Source organism: Salvelinus namaycush, chromosome 2 (genome assembly GCF_016432855.1).
Source record: "Salvelinus namaycush isolate Seneca chromosome 2, SaNama_1.0, whole genome shotgun sequence".
NCBI classification, from domain to species: Eukaryota; Metazoa; Chordata; class Actinopteri; order Salmoniformes; family Salmonidae; genus Salvelinus; species Salvelinus namaycush.
Window position 1 is genome coordinate 78,515,747 of NC_052308.1, and position 25,946 is coordinate 78,541,692.

The 25,946-nt window shown below is 43.3% G+C and overlaps 2 protein-coding genes across 4 annotated transcripts in view; both read left to right on the plus strand.

Annotated features, from left to right (window-relative positions):
* Positions 1-9,389, plus strand: part of LOC120019012 (cell adhesion molecule 3-like) — a 32,214-nt gene extending 22,825 nt beyond the window's left edge. Inside the window, exons 1-6 of one of the 2 annotated variants that reach the window (XM_038962202.1) lie at positions 3,885-4,052; positions 5,128-5,296; positions 5,454-5,533; positions 5,635-5,982; positions 6,195-6,461; positions 8,931-9,389. In XM_038962202.1, the coding sequence (XP_038818130.1) occupies positions 4,001-4,052; positions 5,128-5,296; positions 5,454-5,533; positions 5,635-5,982; positions 6,195-6,461; positions 8,931-9,124 (1,110 nt within the window). In that variant the 5' untranslated portion in view covers positions 3,885-4,000 and the 3' untranslated portion in view covers positions 9,125-9,389. Of the gene's footprint in view, positions 1-3,884; positions 4,053-5,127; positions 5,297-5,453; positions 5,534-5,634; positions 5,983-6,194; positions 6,462-8,930 lie in introns of those variants that run through there. The other variant, XM_038962210.1, reaches the window with a different exon arrangement.
* A 7,677-nt stretch (positions 9,390-17,066) lies between these two features.
* Positions 17,067-25,946, plus strand: part of LOC120018959 (hsp90 co-chaperone Cdc37-like) — a 10,827-nt gene continuing 1,947 nt past the window's right edge. Inside the window, exons 1-8 of one of the 2 annotated variants that reach the window (XM_038962172.1) lie at positions 17,067-17,368; positions 18,202-18,495; positions 21,205-21,310; positions 21,440-21,555; positions 23,084-23,206; positions 23,467-23,559; positions 25,367-25,456; positions 25,919-25,946. The exon at positions 25,919-25,946 is cut by the window's right edge and continues 44 nt beyond it. In XM_038962172.1, coding sequence (XP_038818100.1) covers positions 17,255-17,368; positions 18,202-18,495; positions 21,205-21,310; positions 21,440-21,555; positions 23,084-23,206; positions 23,467-23,559; positions 25,367-25,456; positions 25,919-25,946 — 964 coding nt within the window. In that variant the 5' untranslated portion in view covers positions 17,067-17,254. The remainder of the gene's footprint in view (positions 17,369-18,201; positions 18,496-21,204; positions 21,311-21,439; positions 21,556-23,083; positions 23,207-23,466; positions 23,560-25,366; positions 25,457-25,918) is intronic. The other variant, XM_038962179.1, reaches the window with a different exon arrangement.

The window sequence follows — 25,946 nt, forward strand, 5'->3', positions numbered from 1 at the left end:
GCAGAGGGAGGGAGATAGAGAGGGCAGAGGGAGGGAGGGAGAGAGGGCAGAGGGAGGGAGATAGAGAGGGCAGAGGGAGGGTGATAGAGAGGGCAGAGGGAGGGTGATAGAGAGGGCAGAGGGAGGGAGATAGAGAGGGCTGAGGGAGGGAGAGGTACATCTGAGAATCTGACGAACACTACTTGAATGCAACATTAACAGAGACATTATAAACTCCTGGAATATAAGTCCCAAACAGCACCTTGTGGTGCAAGGCCACTGGACAAACGTAGTGCACTATATAGGGAATAGGGTGCCATTTGGGACAAGTAAAGGAGGAGGAGGAGGGCTGACATTACAGAAAGGTAGTTCAGGAATGTTGTGTGTGTTCAGATCTAATCTACTTCCTCAGTTCTGTTTAGCTCCCTTGGCACACAAATATCATACCACCCAATAATGCTAACCTCCCCTGTTATTGTAATGGTGAGAGGTTAGCATGTCTTGGGGGTATGATATTAAATGCTAACCTCCCCTGTTATTGTAATGAGGGGTGGTTAGCATGTCTTGGGGGTATGATATATAATGCTAACCTCTCCTGTTATTGTAATGGTGAGAGGTTAGCATGTCTTGGAGGTATGATATAAAATGCTAACATTCCCTGTTCAACTTCTCTTTCGTATCGTCTGAGATTCCCAAAGATTGGAAAGCTGCCGCGGTCATCCCCCTCTTCAAAGGGGGTGACACTCTAGACCCAAACTGCTACAGACCTAAATCTATCCTACCCTGCCTTTCAAAGGTCTTCGAAAGCCAAGTTGACAAACAGATTACCGACCATTTAGAATCGCACCATACCTTCTCCGCTATGCAATCTGGTTTCAGAGCTGGTCATGGGTGCACCTCAGCCACGCTCAAGGTCCTAAACGACATCATAACCGCCATCGATAAGAGACATTACTGTGCAGCCGTATTCATCGACCTGGCCAAGGCTTTCGACTCTGTCAATCACCACATTCTTATTGGCAGACTCGACAGCCTTGGTTTCTCAAATGATTGCCTCGCCTGATTTACCAACTACTTCTCCGACAGAGTTCAGTGTGTCAAATCTGGCCTCCAACTGCTCTTAAACGCAAGTAAAACTAATTGCATACTATTCAATCGATCACTGCCCGCACCTGCTCGCCCGTCCAGCATCACTACTCTGGAAGGCTCTGACTTAGAATACGTGGACAACTACAAATACCTAGGTGTCTGGTTAGACTGTAAACTCTCCTTCCAGACTCACATTAAGCATCTCCAATCCAAAATTAAATATAGAATCGGCTTCCTATATCGCATCAAAGCATCCTTCACTCATGCTGCCAAACATACCCTTGTAAAACTGACCATCCTACCGATCCTCGACTTCGGTGATGTCATTATAAAATAGCCTCCAACACTCTACTCAACAAACTGGATGCAGTCTATCACAGTGCCATCTGTTTTGTCACCAAAGCCCCATATACTACCCACCACTGCGACCTGTACGCTCTCGTTGGTTGGCCCTCGCTTCATACTCGTCGCCAAACCCACTGGCTACAGGTTATCTACAAGTCTCTGCTAGGTAAAGCCCCGCCTTATCTCAGCTCACTGGTCACCATAGCAGCACCCACTCGTAGCACACGCTCCAGCAGGTATATCTCACTGGTCACCCCCAAAGCCAATTCCTCCTTTGGTCGTCTTTCCTTCCAGTTCTCTGCTGCCAATGACTGGAACGAACTGCAAAAATCTCTGAAGCTGGAGACTCATATCTCCCTCACTAGCTTTAAGCACCAGCTGTCAGAGCAGCTCACTGCACCTGTACATAGCTCATCTCTAAGTAGCCCATCCAACTACCTCATCCCCATACTGTACTTATTTATTTATCTTGCTCCTTTGCCCCCCAGTATCTCTACTTGCACATTCATCTTCTGCACATCTACCATTCCAGTGTTTAATTGCTATATTGTAATTACTTCGCCACCGTGGCCTATTTATTGCCTTAACTCCCTTATCTTACCTCATTTGCACTCACTGTATATAGACTTTCTGTTTTATTTTGTTCTACTGTATTATTGACTGTATGTTTTGTTTATTCCATGTGTAACTCTGTGTTGTTGTATGTGTCGAATTGCTATGCTTTATCTTGGCCAGGTCGCAGTTGCAAATGAGAACTTGTTCTCAACTAGCCTACCTGGTTAAAAAAAAGGATGATTAAAAAAAATATATATATTATTGTAATGGTGAGAGGTTAGCATGTCTTGGAGGTATGATATTAAATGCTAACCTTCCCTGTTATTGTAATGGTGAGAGGTTAGCATGTCTTGGGGGTATGATATTAAATGCTAACCTCCCCTGTTATTGTAATGGTGAGAGGTTAGCATGTCTTGGGGGTATGCTATTTGTGGGTCTGTAACTTTCTCACTCATCAGTATTCAAAATGCAGGACTATCCACAATCATGATAGCATCCATATGAATGTAGAAGTGTTCAGAGACATATTCTATTCTTATTTACAATAAAAGAGATTCCAAAATGACACAATACATTATTTACCATGGATTTCTATTGGGCACAACATTATCTGAAACACAACCAAAACAAACAGCAAATGTATCCAACAAGATTGTAGAGTCAAAAACTTTATGTGGTCATTTGGTACTTGGAATATGGGACCAAATACTTCACTTTTTACTACTTTAATACACATAGAAGTGAATTTGTTCCAATACTTTTGGTCCAATAAAATGGGGGGACTTTGTACAGAAAGTACTGTAATTTCTAAACGGTTCACCAAATTAAAGCTGACAGTTTGTGGTTTAAACTCGTAGTCAATGTATCATTTCCAATCCAAAGGGCTGAAGTTCAGAGCCAAAACAACAAAACATATGTCACTGTCCCAATACTTTTGTTACACATACACTGAGTGCACAAAACATTATGAACACCTGCTCTTTCCATGACATTATGTCACTGTCCCAATACTTTTGTTACACATACACTGAGTGTACAAAACATTATGAACACCTGCTCTTTCCATGACATTATGTCACTGTCCCAATACTTTTGTTACACATACACTGAGTGTACAAAACATTATGAACACCTGCTCTTTCCATGACATTGGACTGACCAGGTGAAATCTATGATCCTTTATTGATGTCACTTGTTAAATCCATTTCAATCAGTGTAGTTGAAGGTGAGGAGACGGGTTAAAGAAGGATTTTTAAGCCTTGAGACATTAGAGACATGGATTGTGTATGTGTGTCATTCAGAGGGTGAATGGGCAAATATATTTAAGTGGCTTTTGAACAGGGTATGGTAGTAGGAGCCAGACACATCGGTTTGTGTCAAGAACTGCAAAGTTGCTGGGTTTTTCCAGCTCAACAGTTTCCCATGTGTACCAAGAGTGGTCCACCATCCTAACAGTGCCGTTTAAGATGAGGCAACGCTGCTTGGTTTTGGTGTAGAATTATGGTTAAAAACCACAGAAACTAAAGTAATTTGGGAAGTAACCCGCTACATTTCAATAGAATGGGCTCACCACATGAGACAGTGGTGTTTGTGGTGAGAGTGAGAGACGCCTGGTGGCACAGAGAATAAATCAAACAGTTCTCTATTTTCAACACTCCATTATACACTACTGTCCTTATTTGGGTCTCTATCTCCCTCTCTCTCCCCCATCTCCCTCTCCCTTTCTCTCTCTGTCTTTCACTCACCTCTCTTTAGCCTGTACTGTCACACAGAATTATTACAATGTTTCCGGTCTCGGGGAGTAACAGAACAACATGTTTCTCTGGCTTTTTGGGAAATTCCAAACCAATGACACCGACAGGAACCTACTACACTTACACCCCCCATCCTCTCCCCCCTCTCCCCTTAGAGAAGCAGGAGAGAGAGAGAGGAGGAGGGCGGATCGTTAGGGAGTTTCCAGTAAAAATGATTCAGCTCGCCTAACAGAATACAGTATCCTTCACTGAGGGACGCTCAATGATTATTACGGGGAATGGAGATTGTAATACTTGTTTCATTATTGTCTCTGTATTGTGACTTCACCGGTAAGTTTGATTTCTGGTCTAGTACAATGTTGTGATACAGGTGCTTGGTAAATTACATTCTACTGAGATAACATCGGGAATTGTTTTAAGATGGTCATACCATTGATCATTTAGCTATTTGATTTTTAGGATTTCTGTAAGTATCCCCCAAAAAATATTTAAAAGGAAATATATATATTTAGCTTTTGACACATATTTAACCCTTTTTTGGGGGGGGGGGGGGGGGGGGGCACAAAACTACTGCCATGTATTTATTTTTACCTGAGAGTTTCCCATTTCCATAGTGGTGTCATATTAGTTTGTATACCAAAAGGTTCGGACGCTACAGACAGAAGTTGGCACATCGGCGGTACCGACTTCAGACGAGTCCCGCGGGGCTTGTGGGGGTCGTAGAGCAAAACGGAGAACACTATCATATTCGTAAGAGTCTCATCTTTCCACCGTAGCTCTTCCACTTTCCACCGCGGATGCAGAATGACGACAAAAGAACGGATGCAGTAGATTGAGACGCAGCCCACACAAAAAAAGCTTCAACAGATGTATTTTGATGGGGATTTTATTACTATATCAATTAGATTGACACAATCGACTCCTAATAGCTTAGGTGTTTTTCTGTTATGTTTTTATATTTTAGTACTTTATGTATTTAATTAATATGAAGTTTTTTGAAATGGATAAATTGGAAAGCCTGTGTGTTTCGGGTTACTTATTAGGGCAGAGTGAAATAGTATTTGGAGTCCAAAGATTCTGAGTGGATCTGGCTGTAGGCCAGTGTGTGTGTGTGTGTGTGTTTGGCATCACAGAGCACAATGGCAGGAAGAGGAGGGTCCAGATGTTACCGGTGTTGCCATAGTGATAACTAGAGGTCATTTGAAGCATGGCGTCTGCTAGTACGGGAGATGTACTGTAGCATGTTGTGTGTGTGTGTGGCAACTTCTGGGTTATGGAGTGTAACATGTGGCTGATTAACATGCAGATAGACAAACATTAGACAATAATATCGTCCTGTTTGGTTTGAACAATAAAATCAACAATAACAGAACAATAAAGTTTTAACTTGACCTTGATCTTTCAGATGCTGAGTGCCTGGTGATCAGTCCTGCCAGGCTGGTGGTGAAGTATGGAGACCCAGCCTCCTCTAACTGCAGCTCAGATACCCCTGTAGAGATGGGCTGGGAAGCCACCCAGAGAGGGACGGGTCTAACAGACAAGAAGGTGAAGTTCCTAAACTGGAGGGTGGACAGGTAAGAGAGGCAGACACAGCTGAGACTTTTTAAACTCGTTAAATTAAAGGCTGTTGAACCATTTTTTATGGTTTTACTGGTATTTTAGACATTTCTGGCTTCTATTTTTTATTGATAAATGTTAAATGCACTTTAAATATTTAATTTGATTTGACAGTGTGACTGACTGGACTAACAACCCTAAGTGCTTCACAGACGGAGGCCTGTGTTGGAAACAGCTGAACATCACAGTTTATAGTGAGTGACCTCTCTCTCTCTCATCTTCTCTGGTGTTTCTGAATGTATTCTTAGTATGGCTCTGCACTATTAAATCACTGTGTGTTTCCATTCCTCCACAGAGCTTCCAGACCGTGTCTCCTTCAGCTATAGGAAGTACCCTGATCCGATGGTTGAGGGGGATCAGTACCTGCTACAGTGTCTTGTCCAGAACATCGCTCCTATTGGGAGACTCAGGGTGACCTTCTACAAAGTCAATACCACTGGTGAACAGACAGAATTAGACACACAACAGAAACACAAGGACAACATCAAGACACCAGGGAATGGGACCTATACCCTGGACTTCACCCCTAGTAGAGATGATGACGGGGCCCAGTTGTGGTGTTCAGCCATGTTGGATCTGGGACCAGAGGGACCCCAACCTCCTCCTGTAATGGAATCAGACCGCCTCAACATCAACGTGCACTGTGAGTCCATCTGGTCCTCTGTCTCCACACATTTAGTACAACCGTTAGTTAGAAACCAGACGAGTCATGATGTTGACTGATGTTTTCACTTCATATTCTCTCATTAATCAACTTGTTTCTCATCTCTCTTTATCTCTCATTAATCAAATTGTTTCATCACTTTCTCTTTATCGCTCATTAATCAACTTGTTTCATCTCTGTCTCCCCCCCAGACAAGCCTCAGATCACTATGAGTCCTGGATGTTTCTCCATGAGCATCACAGAGGGCGACACCCTATCACTTAACTGTAGTGCAAATGGTAACCCTGCCCCCTCGTACGATTGGTTGCTCCCCCAATCCGCCCCCGCCCCCAACACCACGGAAGAGAGATCTGTAGTGACCATCACCAACATGGCCAAGTCTCACTCTGGAAATTACACCTGCAACGCCAGAAACCCCCTGGGAAACATCACCTGGACTGTTAACGTGGAGGTCACAGGTGAGACAGATGGTTGATTGGTTGGATGGTTGATTGGTTGGTTGGATGGTTGATTGGTTGGATGGTTGATTGGTGGATGGTTGATTGGTTGGATGGTTGATTGGTGGATGGTTGATTGGTTGGATGGTTGATTGGTTGGATGGTTGATTGGTTGGATGGTTGATTGGTTGGATGGTTGATTGGTTGGATGGTTGATTGGTTGGATGGTTGATTGGTTGGATGGTTGATTGGTGGATGGTTGATTGGTTGGATGGATGGATGATTGGTTGGATGGATGATTGGTTGGATGGTTGATTGGTTGGATGGTTGATTGGTTGGATGGATGATTGGTTGGAGGGATGGTTGGTTGGATGGATGATTGGTTGGATGGATGATTGGTTGGATGGTTGATTGGTTGGATGGATGATTGGTTGGATGGATGATTGGTTGGATGGATGATTGGTTGGTTGGATGGATGATTGGTTGGTTGGTTGATTGGTTGGATGGATGATTGGTTGGATGGTTGATTGGTTGGTTGGATGGATGATTGTTTGGATGGTTGGATGGTTGATTGGTCGGTTGGATGGATGGATGATTGGTTGGATGGATGATTGGTTGGATGGTTGATTGGTTGGATGGATGATTGGTTGGATGGTTCATTGAATGATTGCTTTGTTGCGTTTGGAAAGTATTCAGACCCCTTGACTTTTTCCAAATTGTGTAACGTTACAGCCATATTCTAAAATTGATTAAATTGTTTCCCCCCCTCATCAATCTACACACACTTCATCAATCTACACACAATACCCCATAATGACAAAGCAAAAACAGGTTTTTAGAATGTTTGCAAATTTATAACAAATACAAAACTTTATCACATTTACATAAGTATTCAGAACCTTTACTCAGTACTTTGTTGAAGCACCTTTGGCAGCGATTACAGCCTCGAGTCTTCTTGGGTATGACGGTACAAGCTTGGCACACCTGTATTTGGGCTCCCGAGTGATGCAGCGGTCTAAGGCACAGCATCTCAGTGCAAGAGGCGTCACTACAGTCCCTGGTTCGAATTGTTATGTTCTAATTCTCAGAGTGAAAAACTCAACGAACATTTCTGAAAGTTCAACCAAGTTTATTCTGCCCAGAGGGTCAATACAGCTGCATTCAGACAACACATGTTTACAACACCACAAGAATACAGTATATACTCAAATTTAGCCACTCCTCCTTCTCTCCAATCCTTACATCTTTAATGGTCTGACAGGAAGAGGAAGTGATAGGATAATAAACCATTGTTTCTCCCTTAAGGGTACTCTGACCTCAACCCCCTTTGATGTCTAATCCAATGATCTCCACCAGTCTCCCCCAACACATTGCACAGCCATCTGTCTCCTACAGATAACCATTAACATCCGATGTAAAAAACAGTCTCCTTCACTCCTCAGATACTATCCTTCTGAGTATATCAATGTTCCAAGTTTAACCCAGAATCCAGGCTGTATCACATCCGGCCGTGATTGGGATTCCCTTTGGGCGGCGCACTATTGGCCCAGCGTCGACCGGGTTTGGCCGGGGTAGGTTGTCATTGTAAATAAGAATTTGTTCTTAACTGGTCATGCCTAGTTAAATAAAGGTTACATTTAAAATGTACAATTTGTGGAGTTTCTCCCATTCTTCTCTGCAGATCCTGTCAAGCTCTCTCAGGTTGTATGGGGAGCATCGCTACACAGCTATTTTCAGGTCTCTCCAGGATCTCTCTGTACTTTGCTCTGTTCATTTTTCCCTCGATCCTGACTAGTCTCCCAGTCCCTGCCGCTGAAAAACATCCCCACAGCATGATGCTGCCGCCACCATGTTTCACCGCAGGGAGGGTGCCAGGTTTCCTCCACACGTGACGCTTGACATTTAAGTCAAAGAGTTCAATATTAGTTTCATCAGACCAGAGAATCTTGTTTCTCATGGTCTGAGAGTCCTTTAGGTGCCTTTTGGCAAACTCCAAGCGGGCTGTTATGTTTCTTTTACTGATAGCTGTGTGCCTTTCCAAATCATGTCCAATCAATAGAATTTACCACAGGTGGACTCCAATCGAGTTGTAGAAACTTCTCAAGGATGATCAATGGAAACAGGATGCACCTGAGCTCAATTTCGAGTCTAATAGCAAAGTGTCCAAATACTTATGTAAATTAGGTATTTCTGTTTTTTATAAGTATTTAAAAAAATATTTAAACTGTTTTCGCTTTGTCATTATGGGGTATTGTGATGTCATTATGGGTTATTGTGTGTAGATTGATGAGGATATTTTGATGAGGATATATTTTTTATTGAATCCATTTTAGAACAAGGCTGTAACATAACAAAATGTAACATAACAAAATATATCATAACAAATTGTGGAAAAAGTCAAGGGATCTGAATACTTCCTGAATTCACTGCATCTCCCTTCCTCTCCTCTCTCCCCTCCCTCTCCTCTCTTTCTACTCTCCTGCCCTGTAGTGGACTACCTGCCCATCATTGCAGGGCTGGCTGCAGCTGCGGTGGTGATCCTCTTGGTGATCTCCTGTTTCATCTACTCCTCTCATTATAAACACACGCGCATGGGCCACTACCAGCTGAAAGACATGTTGCCACTACGACACAAGAACAAACACGCGGTGCACCACAACGGAATGGACCAGTCCTTTATGTAGAGGAGGGGTTGGGGTCAGAGCATGTGAGCAGAGTTGAATGGTTGGAAATCCGGATGAGAGGGTGTGGCTCTCCACGTCCTTTCCTACGGGTCCCTCACAGAAAAAAACACAGCTCCAAATTCGCTCCATTCATTAAAATCATAATTTAACAAGCACCCATCTATTTTTGTGACTACCTGGACCTACCAATTGTTTTTAAATATTGAAACCAAACAATATGGAATTGAATGAAAAGTATTTGAATAAACATGAAATGATGAACATATTTAATTTTGTAATTGTAAATGTAACCTTTATTTAACTAGTCAAGTCAGTTAAGAACAAATTCTTACTACCAACGTCGAACGACGCTGGGCCAATTGTGCGCCGCCCTATGGGACTCCCAATCACTGTCGGTTGTGATACAGCCTGGAATCGAACCAGGTCTGTAGTGACGTTTCTAGCACTAAGATGGAGTGCCTTAGACCGAACAATTTCAAATAGGCTACATGTCATATTAAACAGCATATAAACACTAAGTTAGTCAGGGCCCTGAGAAGGAACCAAAAATAATTATTTAGGATATATTATTTCAATTAATACCAGGCTATAGCCTACAAAGAAATACATTGTGAAGCATTTACCAGTGCAACACAGTAGCCTGGTAGGGACCAGAGTATGTGAGCGGAGCTGGAACGGAGCAGAGCGTGCCCAATTTGACTGGCTCGTGGAGCGAGATTCCCAAAGGCTGGAGCGTCGGTCTTCTCGTCTGCTCCAGTAGCGCTCACTTCAGGAGCTCAGGGCATGCCCGACCCAGCATGCATTTGTAGTCAACGTGTGTGCTGCTAATAGCCCCTTGCTTTAGCTACTGTCATGGAGTTCACTAAATATTTGTTATAAAGAAACTGATTAAACACACAGGTGCTAAATCAATGTGACTTACAAAGATGAGGATCAAGCGCAAGATACGGAGTGCGGTAACGTGTGTAAGGATGCCACCTGCTGGTATGGTGGTAAACTGTTAGGTTATAAACCGGGTGCCATTGTTTTTTTGCTTTAGATAGAGCAGTTGTTACACGCTGACTACATGAAACATCCACAACTAAAGAATGAAAAGACACTTATTCCAAAAGTATGATGGTGTACTTACTATGTGCACATGCTAAAAGAAAGGAAACGAGGTGGGAAGATAACTAAGTGTGTCATTGTAGCAAAGTATTTATAAACAATCTGATATCTTAAACGTTTCGTTCATTGTCTTTCTATTATTTATACAAAAAGGCCGTAATTGATTTTGGCCCAATAGGCCTGCCATATTCCCACGTTCAAGGAGCTTTTGATTGGGCTATTTTGCCTAAAAACCTGTAGGCCTATGTAGCAGTGTGATGTTGTTCCCCTAGATTACGCACCAAATTGCACACAAGGACCAATTCAAATAGGCCAGGTCAAGAGGGGATGTTAATAATCTGATAATAATAATAATAATTCAGTGTATTTTTTTATTTAATTACAGCTGCATAGCTAATGTTTTTATTTGGTGTACAAACACTTTTTCATACCAATATTGTACATACAAGTGATTGTAAAAGTTTTGTATATTTTGGTTTGGCCCATCGCGTGTTATCTGTATTCCCATACCACTTTATCGTTCTCTTTTGCCTGACCCTCGGCTAGCAAGGTATGTTGTCCTTGGCTCCGAAACTGTTTAATATAAAACCGTCATAAGGTTATACAATGTACTGTTTTGCAACCATACGTTTGTTATAGTGTGGACAGTGTAGGAATTTATGTTAACAAGTTTCACAGAGCTCACTGACTGGGGTATCTGTTGTAACTTCTGAGTACTTGTGACAGTGGTGACAGTGAGTGTCCATGTGCTCGCGCAGGTGCCGGAGAGCTGTGACTGCACCAAGGGTAACGTGTGTGTTGTCTCTTCGTGTGCAGGGCAAATAAAAAGAGTTCAACGAGCAGACCGTCAGTTGTGGCAGCGTCCTAATTGAAAACACACAACGCAGAACGAACCACGCTACACCTACATATAGATTTTTTTTGTAACAGCTCTGCCTAGAGTGGTCATATATATGAAACGCCGTTTGGGTCTTTGCATGCCAAAAAAGATACACGTTTCAAATAAGCTTGTTGACCAATCAGGACCTGAATATGACTGCACGTCACCTAATAATTTAACGCGTTCATACATTTTTTTACGTAGTTATTATTACACATTTATTACACTATCACTCGTACTTCATATGTCACAACGATTCATCGATACTTATGTTATGATGCTGGTAAAGTTGTCTCGCGCACCTACAGTGCTGGTCATAAAAAAAGCTAGCTAGCTGATGGATGCAAACAATGTTCTTCCCCAAAAACATAGTAAAACAACAATCTGTTTCAGTAGCTACAGTTAGTTAGCTAACTATATAGCTAGGTGTCATCATTTAAAATAACCCTATTTTATAAGACAGTTTTATTTGATTAATGGTCGGACCCATCTATGTGAAGCTAGCCACAATAAGGATTAGCTACAATAGTGGACCTTGCGGTTAGCCTTCAAAATAAAAGTATGTCATTGACAGTGAGGCAAATGTATACAAATAGTAGAATTATGCCATAATTGAATAGATCATGCTAAATGAGGTTGGAATCATTTGTTAATTTGACCAAAATCTGTTTTAATCACACTGTATGTATTAGACTTTAGAATTGCATTGTGGGGCATTCTTATTTCACTGTACAGCCTTACCTATGGATTGTGGATCAATGACATGGGGTATCAGTCTACTCAGTGACACCCAGAGAACATTAGAGCGTCGCAACTCTTTTTGCGCGACTCTGAAACAACTGTGAATTGAGCCACATTTATTATCAACCTGCTCTGTGTATTGAACACAATTCGAGAGGGGAAAAAAAAAACAAAACAATACTGGATGTTTGGGAGTCTGATAACTCTGAGGAGGACGTTGGGAAAAATATATTGGGTATTAAGTAGACTGATACCCCATTTCATTGATCCCCAATCCTTAGATAAAGCTGTACATGGCAATATGAATACACACAATAGGCTGAATGGGGAGGTGATTTCACACAGTCACAGTCCCGTAATAAGAGCTACAACGCTAATATTTGCATAAACTCTTCACAGTTGTGTTCTGTGGGTGTCACCGAGTAGACTGACACCCCATTTCATTGCTTCACGTTCCAACCTTGTTTAACATTATCTAGTTTACATTTGGCATGATCCCACCAATTGTAACCTTCTGCATCACTTTCAAAGAGGTACTTTTATATTGAAGGAAAATCGCAAATAAAAATATATTGTGCCTAATCCTTATTGTGTCTAGCTTCACAGCACATAACCCGGTTCAGTCGAGCCTCATAAAGCTAGCTGGCTGCTTATAACGTTAGCTTTGGGCAACAAGGTCAAGTAGCTGGCTAGCTATTTATTTTCATGAACTGAAGTTCAATTTCAATAGGCGAACAACAAGTGGCTACCTAGCTAATACTTACAAGAATTCCTAAATCATTGATAAGAATAATGAAAATCACTGCAGTGTCTACTGGTCATTGTTTTCAGGCTGGTTGTATTGGTGCTAGCTAGGTACCAAGCTAAAGCTAGCTACCAAGCTAAAGCTAGCTACCAAGCTAAAGCTAGGTACCAAGCTAAAGCTAGCTACCAAGCTAAAGCTAGGTACCAAGCTAAAGCTAGGTACCAAGCTAAAGCTAGCTACCAAGCTAAAGCTAGGTACCAAGCTAAAGCTAGCTACCAATCTAAAGCTAGCTACCAAGCTAAAGCTAGCTACCAAGCTAAAGCTAGCTACCAAGCTAAAGCTAGCTAGCTAACCCAGAAGTTGTGGTCCAACACAACATTCTACAAGTAAACTGTGTTATTTGACGTGTCAAATTAAAAGCTTATTTAACGTGTCAAATAGTGTTATTTGACGTGTATATTTTTTGACACGCAAAGACCCAAACTGCGTTTCATAGCCAAATCCTCTCCAATTTTTTTTTTTTTAATCCTCCAAGTATGGAGAGGATATTCACCGGTGTTGTGCCGAAAATCTCCCCCCTGCCAGAATCCCCCCTCCTTCTAATTTCCTTAATTTTGTGGATAGAGTCAAATACTTTCTGCGGCACACATCAGAGTCAAATACTTTCTATAGAACAAACTTCACGTCGGGATAGGCAACCGCAATTAATAATTAATGTTTGTGTGTTATATTAAACATAGAGGAGGAAGTAAAATGTTGGCGCGCAATAAACATTTCAGAACAACTATGGCTGAATTGTTATCCTTACACTTTCAAAAATACTAGTCGAATAAGACATGGGAGAGATGACGAATTTTGGCAAAGAGATGTATTTATAGACTAATACAAATCAGTAGCGGATTTAGGTACGGGCGACATGGGCATCTTGCCGCAAGCGGGGGCGATCGCTGAAGGGGGTTGAATTCTGGCAGGGGGGAGATTTTTCGGCACAACACCTGTTCTCAAGGCGCCATCGCATGAGTCTGAAGCCACAGACTGGCTAATCTCCTGTTTCTAAAAAATGAATTAATTGTTCGTCTATTTCGTCGAGCTGGAAGTCACAGTTTGCAGGGTACTAGAAGGTAACTAGCCCCCATAAGAACAATGTCTATTTGCTGACACAAAAAAAGCAACAATTGGTGAAAAAGTTGGTAAGTAGATAAAGGTCAGGCTTAGGCGAATAAACTATAAAGGGAGATACATGGCTACAGTTTACACTTTTTTTGTTATTTCATGAAATGTTGTTTTTAGAAAAGGAGCGTTGTTTTTAAAGTACCGGGGTAACTGGCCATAACTGTCCCAGAGGGTGCCAGTTATCCATGTAGAAGATTATGGCATAGGGTTTCACACAAGTGTGTTAAAATCCATTTAGTCAGTTTTATTTCGAAATTATTTAGTAGGTAATACCTAAAAGCTAAGTCTATTTTAATGATTTAAATAAAATATGGGGGGGAAATGGTGTTGCACAGGTCACCATTAATATCCGCACTATGAGGAGATTTGATGTAAAGTCTTTTTAACTCTCCTGCACATTCATTTTCTTTGTTGTTCCTTTACCTTTAATTACTTGACATATATAATCCATGATGTACAATTGCACAAAATGCTATTTGAATAGTGCAAGATTTTAAATCCCAGCAGTCTTTAAAATGAAATTCAAGTGGTAGGCAAAAGGTTTTTAATTCAGAAAAAAACATATTAATTGAATATAATATTACTAATATATATATTTTATATATATAATTGTATTATTATTAATTTAACTTGACAAGTTTGGCAAGTTAAGGCACTTAAGAACAAATTCTTATTTACAGTGACAGCCTACCCCAGCCAACGCTGGGCCAATTGTGCGCCACCCTATGGGACTCCCAATCATGGCCGGATGTAAACCAGATTTGAACCAGGGACCTCTAGCACTGAGATGCAGTGCCTTAGACCACTGCGCCACTCCGGAGCCAATAGCAATGTTATTTAATAACAATGGAATTTAACATCTCATAACAGTGACATTGATGTGGCAACTCTCTTATGCTCTGCTGTCGCACAATTCTAATTTGTACATGGGTCCGAAATAAAGCTATCCCCAGTAAAATTGGAGCACAACTCATGAGCCCACCTCCTGCACTGCTCACACCTAATCCAGTCGCTGCCTGTGACTGAAAACATGGGGAAGAGATGCCAATTGAAAAGTTCTCTCTTAAAAAAGGAAGCTATCTATCTAGCTATATGACATCACAATGCTGAAATAGCTAAAAGGCTATGAAGTAACATTAACTGTAAAGCTATCAGTCACAAGTGGAAACATTTACAACTGCAATTAAGGTACGCTATCATTTCAATGTATTTTACCTCAGACATCTGGTAGTATGGTTGCTAGCTAGCACTCCTAGCAGCTTATGCTAACGTAGCTAGCTGGCTAGCATTTACTGCTAGTAAAGTTGATAGCTAGCACTCCTAGCAGCTTATGCTAACTAGCTAGCCGGCTAGCATTTACTGCCAGTGAAGTTGCTAGCTAGCCAGTCAATGTTAGCGCACTTGTTTGTATTTGAATGTAGGATACACTATGTGGATTGCCTGAGTATGTAGGCCTATGTCAAATTAGTGTATCCGGCTATTTCAGCCACACCCGTTACTGACAGGTGTATAAAATTGAGCACAGAGCCATGTAATCTCCATAGAAAAACATTGCCATAGAATGGCCTTACTGAAGAGCTCAGTGACCTTCAACGTGGCACCGTCATAGGATGCCTCCTTTCCAACAAGTCAGTTTGTAAAAATTCTTCCCTGCTAGAGCTGCCCCAGTCAACTGAAAGTGCTGTTATTGTGAAGTGGAAACATCTAGGAGCAACAACGGCTCAGCCGCGAAGTGGTAGGCCACACAAGATCACAGAAAAGTTCTGAAGCGCGTTGTGAGCAAAAATCGTCTGTTCTCGGTTGCAACACCCATTACCGAATTCCAAACTGCCTCTGGAAGCAACGTCAGCACAATAACTGTTTGTCGGGAGCTTCATGAAAGGGGTTTCCATGGCCGAGCAGCCGTACACAAGCCTAAGATCACCATGCACAATGCCAAGCGTCGGCTGAAGTAGTGTAAAGCTCGCCGCCATTGGACTCTAGAGCAGTGGAAGCGCATCCTCTGGTGTGATGAATCACGCTTCACCATCTGGCAGTCCGATGGACGAATCTGGATTTGGCGGACGCCAGGCAAACGCTACCTGCCCCAATGCATTGTGCCAACTGTAAAGTTTGGTGGAGGAGGAATAATGGTCTGGGGCTGTTTTTCATTAGTTCCAGTGAAAGAAAATCTCAAGCTACAGCATACAATGACATTCTAGATGATTCTGTGCTTCCAACATTTTGGCAACAGTTTGGGGAAGGTCCTTTCCTCTTTCAGCAGGACAATGTCCCTGCGCACAAAGCGAGGTCCATACAGAAAGGGTTTGTGGAGATCGCTGTGGAATATCGGAGGCTGCTGAGGGAGAACAACTCAGAATAATGTCTGGAACGGAGCCAATGGAACGGCAACAAACCATGTGTTTGACAGATTTGATACCATTCCACTGATTCCGCTCCAGCCATTACCACCAGCCCGTCCTCCCCAATTAAGGTGCCACCAATCTCCTGTGGTGTGGAAGAAGTTAACTGGCCTGCACAGAGCCCTAACCTCAACTCCATCGAAGACCTTTGGGATGAATTGGAACGCTGACTGCGAGCCAGGCCTAATCGTCCAACTAATGCTCTTGTGGCTGAATGGAAGCAAGTCCCTGCAGCAATGTTCCAACATCTAGTGGAAAGCCTTCCCAGAAGACTGGAGGCTGTTGTAGCAGCAAAGTGGGGACCAACTCCATATTAATAACCATGATTTTGGAATGAGATGTTCGTGTCCATATACTTTTGGTCATGTAGTGTATCTGGTTACACTTGCAGACCGGCCCAAAATCAAATACTACACTTTTCAATCATGTTAATTTCAGTATTTATTAACTTGCATTGCATTGTCTAATTCACTCAGTCATCATAAAGTACCAAATAACAGGATATGTGTGCAAAGAAAGCACTATTATATATGTGTGTGTAGATTAATGCATTTATTTTGTATATATTTTCCCAATAAGAACCATTTGGAAGTACTCAGAAGGTGTAACTTGATGTGATTTCAACAACAAAAAATCTGCTTTTTGCTCCTTGTGGGCCCTCCTGTGGCTGACGCTATAGATGACATGTGTGATTATAAACAGAATGTACCTTAACGTTTTGCTCTAGAAATAAAGAAACATTCCACAGAGATTAAAATGAACTAAGTCTAAAAATATAAAGGTTTACTTTCATAGTGAATTATTAGCTCAGGACACTCTGCTTCTCGAAGACTCTAAACCCATCTCTGTCGCACGATTTCTACGTCACACTACCTCGCAGATCGGAAGCAACAGATCTTTCCAGAAAATACTTCTGAGCTGAAGCAACGAGTAGAGGGCGGCGGGTTCTCTGCAAGCTTAGCGCGCATTTTCTCTCTTTCAACAGGACCAAAGTTGACATTTTCCTTACACGTCATTCCATTTAGTGTGCTGTAGTTGCGTGGACTTCCCACGGAAAGAGAAGGAGGAGAGAGAGATAGAAGATGACGTCCAGGACTATTGATTACAGTGTGTGGGACCACATCGAAGTATCGGATGACGAGGATGAGACTCACCCCAATATCGACACGCCGAGCCTCTTCCGATGGAGGCATCAGGTAGCTATGACAACAGGCGATATGTTTTCACTAAAATAATACTGATACAGAAATAGCTAACGTACTGGTTAGGCAGCTAGCGACAGTAGCTATGTCAGCAAACACTAGCTAGCTAAGTTCTTAGCCATATAAATCAGTACTCAACCGAGTAGTTAGCTGGTCAACTAACGTGACTAACGTTAATCCAACTGGCTAAAGTGTTAGCTAGTTAGGCTTAGCTCTGGTCCAGGGCGTTAACTAGGCAAGGCTTTCAACATTTGGGCTTTACAGTAGTAGCCTAGTTGCTCAATAAGAGTTTGTCCACAGCTCTGTCTCTCTCTGTGTCTGCCTTTCCTTCCTGTCTCTCTTCCTCAATATGAGTTTCACCACACAGCCTGTGATTCACCTTAACCTTGGCTAGCTACATCAAACTAATCCAGCAGAATTGTGCTAGGTAACGTTACATTATCTTGCCTTGGACATAATTATTTTCTTCTTCTTTGGGATTTGGTTGGCGGATTGCATCCAACTTTTACGTTGCATACGCCGCCACCTACTGCACTGGAGTGTGAGGCCAGTCACAGCCTACCTACATTAAATTATCTTAATTTGTCCTTTTCCTCTAAGATGTTTGGTTAGCGAGCTAATAGGTAACATTTTCAAGAACAACAATGTTACTATCTCCCACCCCTTTCTCCTCCCTCCTACACCCTTCCTCTCATCACCCCTCCACCCTTCATCCTTCCATGTCCCTCCCATCTTTCATCTCTCCTCCACCCTCTCTCCGCTGCTCTAATTTTCCACTACACCCCCCTCCACCCTTCCTCTCCTCCCCCCTCTTCTCTCCCTCCTAGGCGCGTGTGGAGAAACAGGTGGCCTTCGAGGAGAAAGGAGAGGAGCTGGAGAGGAACATGGCAGAGTGTAAGAGACGTCTGGAAGAGGTGCAGTACAGAGTGAAGGAGTTAGAAGAGGAAGGAAAGAAGGAGGGAGAGGAGGAGAGGAAGACGGCGCTGAGCAAGGCCCAGGCCGAGGAGAAGAAATACAGAAAGGATCAACGCTTGTGGGAGAAGAAGATGGAGGAACATCGGAGAGAGGAGAAAAAGATGCCTTGGAACGTTGACACGCTCAGCAAAGAGGGATTCAGCAAGGTGAGATATTGAGGCTGTAGCATTTCGCTACACCCGCAATAACATCTGCCAAATATGTGTATGTGACAAGTCAATTAGATTTGATTTTAGATACACCACTCCCTCAACAAGGAGGGCTTCAGCCAGGTGATATAGAGATACACCACTCCCTCAACAAAGAGGGCTTCAGCCAGGTGATAGACATACACCACTCCCTCAACAAGGAGGGCTTCAGCCAGGTGATAGACATACACCACTCCCTCAACAAGGAGGGCTTCAGCCAGGTGATAGAGATACACCACTCCCTCAACAAGGAGGGCTTCAGCCAGGGGATAGAGATACACCTCTCCCTCATCAAGGAGGGCTTCAGCCAGGTGTTATAGAGATGCACCTCTCCCTCATCAAGGAGGGCTTCAGCCAGGTGATATAGAGATACACCACTCCCTCAACAAGGAGGGCTTCAGCCAGGTGATATAGACATACACCACTCCCTCAACAAAGAGGGCTTCAGCCAGGTGATATAGACATACACCACTCCCTCAACAAGGAGGGCTTCAGCCAGGTGATATAGAGATACACCACTCCCTCAACAAGGAGGGCTTCAGCCAGGTGATATAGAGATACACCACTCCCTCAACAAGGAGGGCTTCAGCCAGGTGAGATAGACATACACCACTCCCTCAACAAGGAGGGCTTCAGCCAGGTGATATAGACATACACCACTCCCTCAACAAGGAGGGCTTCAGCCAGGTGATATAGACATACACCACTCCCTCAACAAGGAGGGCTTCAGCCAGGTGATATATAGATACACCACTCCCTCAACAAGGAGGGCTTCAGCCAGGTGATATAGACATACACCACTCCCTCAACAAGGAGGGCTTCAGCCAGGTGATATAGAGATACACCACTCCCTCAACAAGGAGGGCTTCAGCCAGGTGATATAGACATACACCACTCCCTCAACAAGGAGGGCTTCAGCCAGGTGATATAGAGATACACCACTCCCTCAACAAGGAGGGCTTCAGCCAGGTGATATAGAGATACACCACTCCCTCAACAAGGAGGGCTTCAGCCAGGTGAGATAGACATACACCACTCCCTCAACAAGGAGGGCTTCAGCCAGGTGATATAGACATACACCACTCCCTCAACAAGGAGGGCTTCAGCCAGGTGATATAGACATACACCACTCCCTCAACAAGGAGGGCTTCAGCCAGGTGATATATAGATACACCACTCCCTCAACAAGGAGGGCTTCAGCCAGGTGATATAGACATACACCACTCCCTCAACAAGGAGGGCTTCAGCCAGGTGATATAGAGATACACCACTCCCTCAACAAGGAGGGCTTCAGCCAGGTGATAGGGATACACCACTCCCTCAACAAGGAGGGCTTCAGCCAGGTGATAGGGATACACCACTCCCTCAACAACGAGGGCTTCAGCCAGGTGATATAGACATACACCACTCCCTCAACAACGAGGGCTTCAGCCAGGTGATATAGACATACACCACTCCCTCAACAAAGAGGGCTTCCGCCAGGTGATATAGACATACACCACTCCCTCAACAAGGAGGGCTTCAGCCAGGTGATATAGAGATACACCACTCCCTCAACAAGGAGGGCTTCAGCCAGGTGATAGGGATACACCACTCCCTCAACAACGAGGGCTTCAGCCAGGTGATAGGGATACACCACTCCCTCAACAACGAGGGCTTCAGCCAGGTGAGATAGACATACACCACTCCCTCAACAACGAGGGCTTCAGCCAGGTGATATAGACATACACCACTCCCTCAACAAGGAGGGCTTCAGCCAGGTGATAGGGATACACCACTCCCTCAACAAGGAGGGCTTCAGCCAGGTGATAGACATACACCACTCCCTCAACAACGAGGGCTTCAGCCAGGTGAGATAGACATACACCACTCCCTCAACAACGAGGGCTTCAGCCAGGTGAGATAGACATACACCACTCCCTCAACAAGGAGGGCTTCAGCCAGGTGATATATAGATACACCACTCCCTCAACAACGAGGGCTTCAGCCAGGTGATAGACATACACCACTCCCTCAACAACGAGGGCTTCAGCCAGGTGAGATAGACATACACCACTCCCTCAACAACGAGGGCTTCAGCCAGGTGAGATAGACATACACCACTCCCTCAACAAGGAGGGCTTCAGCCAGGTGATATATAGATACACCACTCCCTCAACAACGAGGGCTTCAGCCAGGTGATAGACATACACCACTCCCTCAACAACGAGGGCTTCAGCCAGGTGAGATAGACATACACCACTCCCTCAACAACGAGGGCTTCAGCCAGGTGATAGACATACACCACTCCCTCAACAACGAGGGCTTCAGCCAGGTGAGATAGACATACACCACTCCCTCAACAACGAGGGCTTCAGCCAGGTGAGATAGACATACACCACTCCCTCAACAAGGAGGGCTTCAGCCAGGTGATATATAGATACACCACTCCCTCAACAAGGAGGGCTTCAGCCAGGTGATATATAGATACACCACTCCCTCAACAAGGAGGGCTTCAGCCAGGTGAGATAGGAAGACAATACATTACTTTGCTGAAGGATAAATCATGAAGATATGGGCTATCATCACAACTACTGATGTCACATGTTATTCCTCTACTGTCAACTGTCATGTCCACTGAAAATATATTTCTCTCTCTCCCCTCCTCTCCATCCCTTCTTCCCCCAGAGTATGTTGAACATCAAGCCGGAAGCGACAGAAGAGACTGAGGAACAGAAGGAGGAGAAACACCAGACTTTTGTGGAGAAACACAAGAAAGAGATCAAACACTTTGGTGAGTTTCAACACCTCACAACTAAACCATTTAATGTCTGTATTCTATACTCTTCTCTCTCTGTTTCAACACCTCTTCTTCGTCTCTCTTTCTCTCTTCCTCTCTTTCTAACCTGTGTGTGGTGTGTAGGGATGCTTCGGCGTTGGGAGGACAGTCAGAAGTACCTGTCTGACCACCCTTACCTGGTGTGTGAAGAGACGGCTAACTTCCTGGTTATCATGTGTATCGACCTGGAGGTGGAGGAGGTGGGTGTGTTTCACAGATATTGTGTGTGTGTGTGTATTTACATCTTTCTGTGTCTTTGTGTATGTTAACCTGTGTGTGTGTGTGTGTGTGTGTGTGTGTGTGTATTTACGTATTTCTGAGTCTTTGTGTATGTTAACCTGTGTGTATGTTAACCTGTGTGTGTGTGTGTGTATTTACGTCTTTCTGTGTCTTTGTGTATGTTAACCTGTGTGTGTGTGTGTGTGTGTGTGTGTGTGTGTGTGTGTGTGTGTGTGTGTATTTACGTCTTTCTGTGTCTTTGTGTATGTTAACCTGTGTGTGTGTGTGTGTGTGTGTGTGTGTGTGTGTGTGTGTGTGTGTGTATTTACGTCTTTCTGTGTCTTTGTGTATGTTAACCTGTGTGTATGTTAACCTGTGTGTGTGTGTGTGTGTATTTACGTCTTTCTGTGTCTTTGTGTATGTTAACCTGTGTGTATGTTAACCTGTGTGTGTGTGTGTGTGTATTTACGTCTTTCTGTGTCTTTGTGTATGTTAACCTGTGTGTATGTTAACCTGTGTGTGTGTGTGTGTGTATTTACGTCTTTCTGTGTCTTTGTGTATGTTAACCTGTGTGTGTGTGTGTGTGTGTGTGTGTATTTACGTCTTTCTGTGTCTTTGTGTATGTTAACCTGTGTGTATGTTAACCTGTGTGTGTGTGTGTGTATTTACGTCTTTCTGTGTCTTTGTGTATGTTAACCTGTGTGTGTGTGTGTGTGTGTGTGTGTGTGTGTGTGTGTGTGTGTGTGTGTGTGTGTGTGTGTGTGTGTGTGTGTGTGTGTGTGTGTGTGTGTGTGTGTGTGTGTGTGTGTGTGTGTGTGTATTTACGTCTTTCTGTGTCTTTGTGTATGTTAACCTGTGTGTATGTTAACCTGTGTGTGTGTGTGTGTGTATTTACGTCTTTCTGTGTCTTTGTGTATGTTAACCTGTGTGTATGTTAACCTGTGTGTGTGTGTGTGTGTATTTACGTCTTTCTGTGTCTTTGTGTATGTTAACCTGTGTGTGTGTGTGTGTGTGTATTTACATCTTTCTGTGTCTTTGTGTATGTTAACCTGTGTGTGTGTGTGTGTGTGTGTGTATTTACGTCTTTCTGTGTCTTTGTGTATGTTAACCTGTGTGTATGTTAACCTGTGTGTGTGTGTGTATTTACGTCTTTCTGTGTCTTTGTGTATGTTAACCTGTGTGTATGTTAACCTGTGTGTGTGTGTGTGTGTGTGTGTATTTACGTCTTTCTGTGTCTTTGTGTATGTTAACCTGTGTGTGTGTGTGTGTGTGTGTATTTACGTCTTTCTGTGTCTTTGTGTATGTTAACCTGTGTGTATGTTAACCTGTGTGTATGTTAACCTGTGTGTGTGTGTGTGTGTGTATTTACGTCTTTCTGTGTCTTTGTGTATGTTAACCTGTGTGTGTGTGTGTGTGTGTGTGTGTATTTACGTCTTTCTGTGTCTTTGTGTATGTTAACCTGTGTGTGTGTGTGTGTGTGTGTGTGTGTGTGTGTGTGTGTGTGTGTAGAAACATGGTTTGATGGATCAGGTAGCCCATCAGACCATAGTGATGCAGTTCATCTTAGAGTTGGCTAAGAGCCTGAAGATCGACCCTCGAGGATGCTTCAGAGAGTTCTTCCAGAAGATCAAGGTGTGTGTGTGTTGCCTTTGTTCATTTAAAGGGCCGGTATTCAATCAGAGGCGCGTTATTGCATACAGACAGAAACGCTGCAGATATCGGCTCAAGTGGAAATTACCTTTAAATGAGAAGCCTTGTTTTCTTGTCGATAACGCCCCTTTGATTGAATCCCGGATTTATGAGTTGATGTTTTAACTTCACGTGTGTATGTACTGTGTACACGTATATCGGTATGTCACCCATCTCTCGCTCTCTCGCTCTCTCTCTCTCAGACTGCAGACCAGCCCTATCAGGAGGCCTTTACTGATGAGCTGGAGTCATTTAAAGAGAGGGTTCGAGGCAGGGCTAAGATCAGGATACAAAAGGTCATTTTCTCTCCATTTTTTTTTCTTGCTTCAGGTGTTTAAAAGTATTTTTATGGAAGTGGGAGAAGTTCAAAGTGATATTTAATCCAAAAACATTCTGACCTTCACACTTTTCTGGGACTGTATCAAAACTGTGGACTGATGAACAGAATACTAAAATACATACAATTGAAGTCGGAAGTTTACATACACTTATGTTGGAGTCATTAAAACTCGTTTTTCAACCACTCCACAAATTTCTTGTTAACAAACTATAGTTTTGGCAAGTCGGTTAGGACATGTACTTTGTGCCTGACACAAGTCATTTTTCCAACAATTGTTTACAGACGGATTATTTCACTTATAATTCACTGTATCACAATTCCAGTGGGTCGGAACTTTACATACACTAAGTTGACTGTGCCTTTAAACAGCTTGGAAAATTCCAGAAATGATGTCATGGCTTTCGAAGCTTCTGACGTAATTTGAGTCAATTGGAGGTGTACCTGTGGATATATTTCAAGGCCTACCTTCAAACTCAGTGCCTCTTTGCTTGACATCATGGGAAAATCAAAAGAAATCAGCCAAGACCTCAGAAAAAAATTGTAGACCTCCACAAGTCTGGTTCATCCTTGGGAGCAATTTCCAAATGCCTGAAGGTACCACGTTCATCTGTACAAACAATAGTACGCAAGTATAAACACCATGGGACCACGCAGCCGTCATACCGCTCAGGAAGGAGTTCTGTCTCCTAGAGATGAAAGTGCTTTGGTGCGAAAAGTGCAAACCAATCCCAGAACAACACCAAAGGACCTTGTGAAGATGCTGGAGGAAACGGGTACAAAAGTATCTATACCGACAAAACCTGAAAGGCCGCTCAGCAAGGAAGAAGACACTGCTCCAAAACCGCCATAAAAAAGCCAGACTACAGTTTGAAACTGCACATGGGGACAAAGGTCATACTTTTTGGAGAAATGTCCTCTGGTCTGATGAAACAAAAATTGTTCGCCCATAATGACCATCGTTATGTTTGGAGGAAAAAGGGGTAGGCTTGCAAGCCGAAGAACACCATCCCAACCGTGAAGCACGGGGGTGGCAGCATCATGTTGTGGGGCTGCTTTGCTGCAGGAGGGACTGGTGCACTTCACAAAATAGATGGCATCATGTGGAAGGAAAATTATGTGGATATATTGAAGCAACATCTCAAGACATCAGTCAGGAAGTTAAAGCCTGGTCGTAATTGGGTCTTCCAAATGGACAATGACCCCAAGCATACTTCCAAAGTCGTGGCTTAATGACAACAAAGTCAAGGTATTGGAGTGGTCATCACAAGGCCCTGAACTCAATCCTATAGAAAATTTGTGGGCAGAACTGAAAAAGCGTGTGCGAGCAAGGAGGCCTATAAACCTGACCCAGTTACACCAGCTCTGTCAGAAGGAATGGGCCAAAGTTCACCCAACTTATTGTGGGAAGCGTGTGGAAGTCTACCCAAAACGTTTGACCCAAGTTCAACAATTTAAAGGCAATGCTACCAAATACTAATTGAGTGTATGTAAACTTCTGACCCACTGGGAATGTGATGAAAGAAATAAAAGCTGAAATAAATCATTCTCTCTACTATTATTCAGACATTTCACATTCTTAAAATAAAGTGGTGATCCTAACTGACCTAAGACTGGGAATTTTTACTAGGATTAAATGTCAGGAATTGTGAAACTCAAATGTATTTGGTTAAGGTTTATGTAAACTTCCGACTTCAACTGTACATACAGTTAAATATGAGCCATTGGTGAGGTTCAAAATGAAAATAATAAAGTAATTGTTAAAGGCTATGGAGGAGTATGAGGAGGAGGAGAGACAGAACAGACTGGGGCCTGGTGGACTGGACCCTGTGGAAGTCTACGACACTCTGCCAGAGGTAACACACACACACACACACACAGTGAGACACACACACAGTCAGTCATACCCAGAGAGACATGCAGGCAGACACACAGAGAGAGATGCAGGCAGACACACAGAGAGAGATGCAGGCAGACACGCAGAGAGAGATGCAGGCAGACACGCAGAGAGAGATGCAGGCAGACACGCAGAGAGAGATGCAGGCAGACACGCAGAGAGAGATGCAGGCAGACACGCAGAGAGAGATGCAGGCAGACACGCAGAGAGAGATGCAGGCAGACACGCAGAGAGAGATGCAGGCAGACACGCAGAGAGAGATGCAGGCAGACACGCAGAGAGAGACGCAGAGAGACAGACACACCTCAACGTCTTCATCATAATAGTCAGCAACCTATGGCCACATATTCAGAGGAAGTGGTCGCCAACCCCAGCCTCCTTTTTTGACCTGTATCTTGTGATGTCACATCCTGTTTCACAGGAAATGAAGAAGTGTTTTGATGATAAAG